General features: G+C 44.7%; 1 protein-coding gene across 1 annotated transcript in view; it reads right to left on the bottom strand.

Annotated features, from left to right (window-relative positions):
* SGIP1 (SH3GL interacting endocytic adaptor 1) overlaps positions 1 to 6,836 on the bottom strand; it is a 49,190-nt gene that overhangs the window by 35,792 nt on the left and 6,562 nt on the right. Inside the window, exon 2 of the mRNA XM_031064076.1 lies at positions 1,435 to 1,498. Coding sequence (XP_030919936.1) covers positions 1,435 to 1,498 — 64 coding nt within the window. The remainder of the gene's footprint in view (positions 1 to 1,434; positions 1,499 to 6,836) is intronic.

The following is a 6,836-nucleotide window of genomic DNA, read 5'->3' as shown; positions in this document are numbered from 1 at the left end:
ATTGGGATGGGATTAGGATGGAGGGAGCAGCGGGATTGGGATGGGATTAGGACGGAGGGAGCCGCGGGATCGGGATGGAGCTGGGCGAATCCCAGCACTGGATAAGGCAGTGCCCAGCCCCAGCTCCAGCGCTTTCCCAAGGGAAGGAGAAGCAAAGGAGCCTCATTCCCACCCATCGGGATAAAGGATGGATGAACTCACACCCAGCCAGAGCTCCCGGCTGTCCCACAGCCCGGTGGGTGGGTGCCACCATCCCTGGGGACAGCAGGATGGCGCCTTGGGGCTGCACGTCCCTCTGTGGGGATGTGCTCCGCGTGTCCCTGCTCTTTGCAGCAGGAAAAGCCTGGCAGAGACCCCAGGGCCACCAGGCCAGGCCTGTCCCTTGGCATGGGAAACCTCCAAGCAGCTCCCAGCAGGACACCAAACAGCTCAGGGGAACCAATCCAAATGGAATAAAAGGAAAAACCTCGGAGTTTCTGCTGACCATGAAACACCTGAGCAGAGCTGCAGGAAGGGACTCGCTGCTGCCTGTCCCCTGCTGTCCCCAGGACCTGCTGGCACAGGCTCCTTGGCCACAGCACTTGGGGACATCCACCCCAAAGCCACAGCAGGGGTGGCTGAGAATCATGGAATGGTTGGGGTTGGAAAAGCCCTCTGAGATCATCAAACCCAACCACTCCCAGCACTGCCAAGGCCACTTCGTGTCCCCAGGTGCCACATCCACAGGGATTTTAAATCTCTCCAGGGATGGGCACTCCTGGGCAGCTGTGCCAGGGCTGGAGGACCTTTCCAGGAAGGAATATTCCCAAATATCCACCTTGGCCCAGCCTGGGGCCATTGCCTCTGCTCCTGTCCCTGTTCCCTGGAGCAGAGCCTGACCCCCCCGGCTGTGCCCTCCTGGCAGGAGCTGTGCAGAGCCACAAGGGCCCCCTGAGCCTCCTTTGCTCCAGGCTGAGCCCCTGCCCCAGCTCCTCAGGGATTCTCCAGCCCCTTCCCAGCTCCCTCAGGGATTCTCCAGCCCCTCCCCAGCTCCCCCAGCCTCTCCTGGGGCTCCAGCCCAGGCTCAGCCCCTGCACACAGCATCCCCACCAGATGTGGGAAGAATCCAGATGTTTTCTGGGAAGTGAAATCCCTGTGCTGCACCAGCCCCAGCCACCAAACCCTGCACAAACATCTGTATAAATCCAATTTTCACCTCTAACCAGCTCTAAAGAGCAGAGAGGAATCTGCTCCAACTCCAAGTCCTCTTTTTCCACTCATCCCCAAAAATCCCCCACGCACTGAGAGCTCCCAGGAAATCCCAGATTTGCTGCACATGCAGGGAACAGCTGGGATGTGCTGATAAAACTCCATCCAAGGATGACAACAGCAGCCTGGGATGCCCCAAATTCCTGCCGAGAGCCCACGAAAGGTTCCTGAGCCCCGATAACTCACGTGGAGTCAGTGTCCTTCTCTTTCCTGCGTATGCCAAAGGCCTTCCTGGTGCGCTTCTTCAGTCCTGGGCGAGGAACAGGGAAAAAGGAATTGTTAATGCACCCCCAGGAAATCTCCTCAGGGCTCCTTACGGCCCCCCTGGCTGCAGCCCAAAAATGGGGCGAGAAAAGGGACGAGCCAGGGGATGTGAGAGTCTCAGAACTGAGGGGCTGCCCGGAGCTTGGGGACATTCCTTTCTGCCATTTATTTGTTCATTTAACATTAAATAACTCTCTCCCAGTATGCGGCCCACCTAATATTCCACACTCAATATTTATTTCACAGTTATTATTTCCCACTCCATATCTGTTTCACAGTTATTATTTCTCACTCCATATTTGTTTCACAGTTATTATCTCCCAGTTAATATTTATTACAGTTATTATTTCTCACTCAATATTTGTTTCCCAGTTATTATTTCCCAGTTAATTGTTTCACGGTTATAATTTCCCAGTTAATGTTTCCCACTCAATATTTGTCTCAGTTATTATTTCCCAGTTAATATTTCAGGGTTTTTTTCCCAGTTAATATTAATTTCAGGGTTATTTTTCTCCCAGTTAATATTTCCCAGTTAATATTTGTTTCACAGTTATAACTTCCCAGTTAATATTTGTTTCACAGTTAATATTCTTTTCCACATTTAATATTTTTCCCAGTTATTACTTCCCAGTTAATGTATTTCCCAGTTATTTTTCACATTTAATTTTTTTCCACAGTTAATTGTTTCACAGTCAAGATTTCCCAGCTAATATTTCCCACTCAATATTTGTTTTGCACTTATTATTCCCCAGTTACTCTATATTATTTCCCAGTTACTCTATATTATTTCCCAGTTACTCTATATTATTTCCCAGTTACTCTATATTATTTCCCAGTTATCATATCCCACTGAGTATTTTTTTTCCTAGTTAATATTTCCCATTCAATATTTGTTACCCAGTCAATATTTCCGACTCAATATTTGTTTCCCAGTCAATATTGTTTTCACAGTTAATATTTCCCAGTTAATATTTGTTTCCCAATCAATATTTCCCAGCTATTTTTCCCAATATTTCTGTCCTGATGACTCCCTCCTTTCCCGTGCTGTTTGTGGGCACTGCTGGAAGGAGGAAAAACCCTCCTGGGTGCTCAAACCCAGCTTAAACCCGAGTTTGGTTGTGCTCAGCCCTGGTTTTTATCTGCCCAGTGCCTGGCACCAAGGATTCCAGGGCCAGCTGGGAAATCCTGAAATTCCAGAGCCCCGGGAGCAGCAGCCACCCCACAGCCCCTGGAGGACAGAAGGAGCACAGTGGGTTCCTCCAAGCCTTTCCCTCTTTTTGCAGAATTCTGGGATGGTTTGGGCTGCAGGGGATTTTAGAGATCACCCTGCTCCTCACAGGCAGGGACATCTTCCCTTATCCCAGGATGGGATTTCCAGCAGCTCCTGAGTCCCTGGCACAGGAAAATTCCCCATCCAGGGAACAGGGACTGAGCTGGGGATGGGATCTGCTCCTGAGTCCCTGGCACAGGAAAATTCCCCATCCAGAGGAGGATTGAGCTGGGGTTGGGATCTGCTCCTCCTCCAGTCCCTGGCACAGGAAAATTCCCCATCTGGAGGAGCAGGGACTGAGCTGGGGTTGGGATCTGCTCCTGAGTCACTGGAGCAGGAAAATTCCCCATCCAGAGGAACAGGGGCTGAGCTGAGGTTGGGATCTGCTCCTCCTCCAACCCCTGGCACAGGAAAATTCCCCATCCAGGGCACAGGGGCTGAGCTGGGGTTGGGATCTTCTCCTTCTCCAGTCCCTGGCACAGGAAAATTCCCCATCCAGGGCACAGGGGCTGAGCTGGGGTTGGGATCTGCTCCTCCAGCCCCCTGCCAGGTACTTTCAGAGCTGAAGCTCCCCAAGACCTGTCCTGGCAAGACTCAGCCTTACAAAAATTAATCAAACCATGTCCATCTGGAGCTCCCAGCCCTGAGCCATGGGAATTCCAGGGGGAATTCTCTGGGCTGGAGGTTCCAGGGCTGCCAGGGCAGAGCCAGGCTGAGCTGCTGGCTGATCCCACCTCGGCCACAAAAGCCTCTCCAAGCCCAGCACCATCCGCCTCTAAACCCCCTTTTATCCTGCTGTCCATAAGAATTCCACCTGGGAAACACAATTTGCTATTTTAAAACTCTGAAAATTTTCTCTGCTTTGTTCTCAAGAAGGACCAACATCATTTTCTGCACCAAAAGCTGAATTCTAGGAGCAAACCAAGTCCATTCCCCCAAATCCAGCCCGCCACCCTCCAGCCCCAGGTTGCCTCTGGACCCCCAAGTATTGATTTCTAAATTTAAGTTTTAAATATTGAAGGAGGTCCCTGGAGGGAAAATTATTCACCTGGGAGCATGGAGCTCATGGGGAAAACTCCTCTCCAAGAGGAAAGGCAGAGAGTGGATGCTCTTTGTGATGACTGAAGTAGAAAAAATTGCTTGAAATGAATTCTACTTCATCTGTGCACAAAGATAAATTTTATCTGTGACAGACTGAGGAGCAGGGAAAGAAGAGGAGGAGGAAAATGAAATAATCACTCTTAGGATGGATTGTTCCTTGTGGTGGGTGCGGGGCATTTTCAGAGCTGGATTTGAGCAGCCTCAAATCAATTTTTTCATGCAGGAAAAGCTCATTTTCATTTATAAAGATTACATTGATATAGTTTTTAAAGACTTTGTGTAGGATTGAATTGGCTGGTGATTTTTTTTGCTATTTATCCTATTGGTTAGAAGGTGCTTGTGTGTGAACGTGCAAGGCTTTTTAAATAGATGTTTACATTAATTTTGTGGATTCTTATGGGGTGGATCTTCTGTTATGACAGGTGTAACTTATTTTTCTTGGCAAGATTAGGTTGTTATGTAAACTGATTCTCATTCTTTAGATTCTTTCTTATGGGAATTAACTTTTATAAGTTCATAATTTAATAAGGCCTTTCTTTTATAATGTTTTGTGTGCATTTAATGTAATGTAAATAAATATTTTATATATATAAATAAATGTAAATAAATTTTGTCTACAAATAATGTAATTATTTGTAGGTAACATCACCCTGCCTGAAACTTGAATTTATTGTGTGACTTGTCCTTTGCTTTGCCCAGCACACTCAAACCTGCAAATTGCTCCCAAATTCCTTGGGAGAGCCCAGAAATCTGGGAATCCAAGGAGAGAACAACCCTGCCTGTGCTCAGCACAGCAAAGCAAACTCCTGAAATCCTCAGGTATTCCCAGAGGGAAAAGCCACGCAGCAAATTCAATTCTAAGGCAGGGTAATGCTACATAAAAACAAAAAAATAAAAATATTATAAAAGAAAAGCATAGAATTGTGGTTTAGGCCTGCCACTTCAGCTAAGTGCAGTCAGTTAATTCCCATAAGGAAGAATCTCAAGAATGAGTTTACACAACAGTCTGTTCTTGCCAAGAAAAATAAGTTACACCTGTCATAACAAATAATAATAATGAACAATAACTATGGTCCACAAGAATCCACCAAAAATAATGTGAACATCTCTTCAAAAAAGTCTTGCACGTGCACACACAGGCACCTTGTAACCAAGAGGATAAGCAGCAAAAAAATTACAGCCAATTCGAGTCAAAAACAAAGTCTTTTAAAAACTATATAAGTTTTAGGAATAAAGAATTAGCTTTTTCTACATGAAAAAACTGAGTCCTGTCTGCTTCAAACCCCAGCAGGCCCTAAATCCTCATCCCAGCTTTGGGGCCCTGCAGGACACCCCAAAGATTCTCCCCAGCCTGGACACCACAAGCAGATTTTGGTACCAAAATGGGCATTTTTGGTCCTTGGCACGCCCAAAATCCCCATTTCCTTCCCCCCTGCAGCACAAAGCCAATCCCACTCAATATTTGTTTCCCAGTCCATATTTCCCAGTTAATACTTTCTTTTTCCCAGTTAATATATTTTCCTCCACTCAGGAGTAATTATTTGATTCCCAGTTATTTCCCACTCAATATTTGTTCCCCAGTTCTTGTTTCCCAGTTAATATTTCCCAGTTAATAATTTTCTCCCAGCTAATTTTTTCCCCAGTTAACATCTCTCACTCAACATTTGCATCACAGTTAATATTTCTTTCCCAGTTAATATTTCCCACTCATTATTTATTTCCCACTCAGTATTTTCTTTCCCAGTTAATATTTCCCACTCATTATTTATTTCCCACTCAATATTTGCTTCCCAGTCAATATTTCCCAGTTTACATATTTTTTCCCAGTTAGTATATTTTCCCCACTCAGTAGTTATTATTTGTTTTCCAGTTATTTCCCACTCAATATTTATTTCAAAGTTATTGTTTCCCAGTTAATATTTGTTTCCCAGTTAATATTTGTTTCCCAGTTAATATTTCCCACTCAACATTTTTCCCATATATAATATTATATATGATATCTTCTACATTGCATTTTATAGTATTTTATAGTATTTTATAATAGTGTATATTACCTGGTTTGCATTTTATGTATTGCATTTTACAGTATTTTAGATTATTTGATATTACATGCTACAGCAATTATATTAATTATTATGTATTAATGAATTTGGGGCTGTTGAAGAGTCCAAGGCCAGGCTGGACAGGGCTGGGAACGACCTGGGATATTGGGAATTGTCCCTGACCTGGCAGGGCTGGAATGGGGTGAGCTTGGAGGTGTTTCCAACCCAAACCATTCCAGGGTTTCATGATTATTATTAATTAATGATTAATAGCAACTCTAATAACAAGGCCCACCTTTGATGGTTTCCATAAATCTAACATTATATATCATTTCATGCATTTATTTCATTTATTTGTGGGGCTGCCTGAAATCCTTGGTGCACCTGGAGCAGGGGCAGGCTGGGGAATCTCATCCTTCCTGCTCCAATGCTCCCAAAATTCCTGACATTTGCCACAAATTAATCCCAGCTTGAGCTTTGCAATTCCTGACCAGGTGTAGGTGAAGAATTTTAAGATTTGTTTCCTCAGTACATCGCCTAAAAAATTTAAACATGAATGACACCAAAGAAAAAATCAGAATTTAAAGACAATTTAAGAGCGCCAATCCCAGAAGAGCTTTTCCAAGGCTGGGGTGGGTAAGGAATGTTTTTTCCCAGATAATTCAGGATTTAAAATCTGCTTTTAAACAAACTTCTCATTGCCAGCAGCAATCCAGAGTGAACTGGGATGTGCTGGGGAATTCCCCCTTCCCAGTCCCACACCAAAATTCCCTGAGCAGGGCAGGAGAAGGGCAGAATTCCCACAGGACAGCCCCAAAATCTCTGGCTCCAAGAAATAAAATGGGAAAAAAAATTTAAAAGGAAAACACTAAAATTTAAGAATTAAAATGGGGGGAAAAAATAAAATTAAA

Source organism: Geospiza fortis, unplaced genomic scaffold, assembly GCF_000277835.1.
Source record: "Geospiza fortis unplaced genomic scaffold, GeoFor_1.0 scaffold69, whole genome shotgun sequence".
In the NCBI taxonomy this organism is placed as follows: Eukaryota; Metazoa; Chordata; class Aves; order Passeriformes; family Thraupidae; genus Geospiza; species Geospiza fortis.
This window is presented reverse-complemented; position numbering and strand designations above follow the sequence as displayed.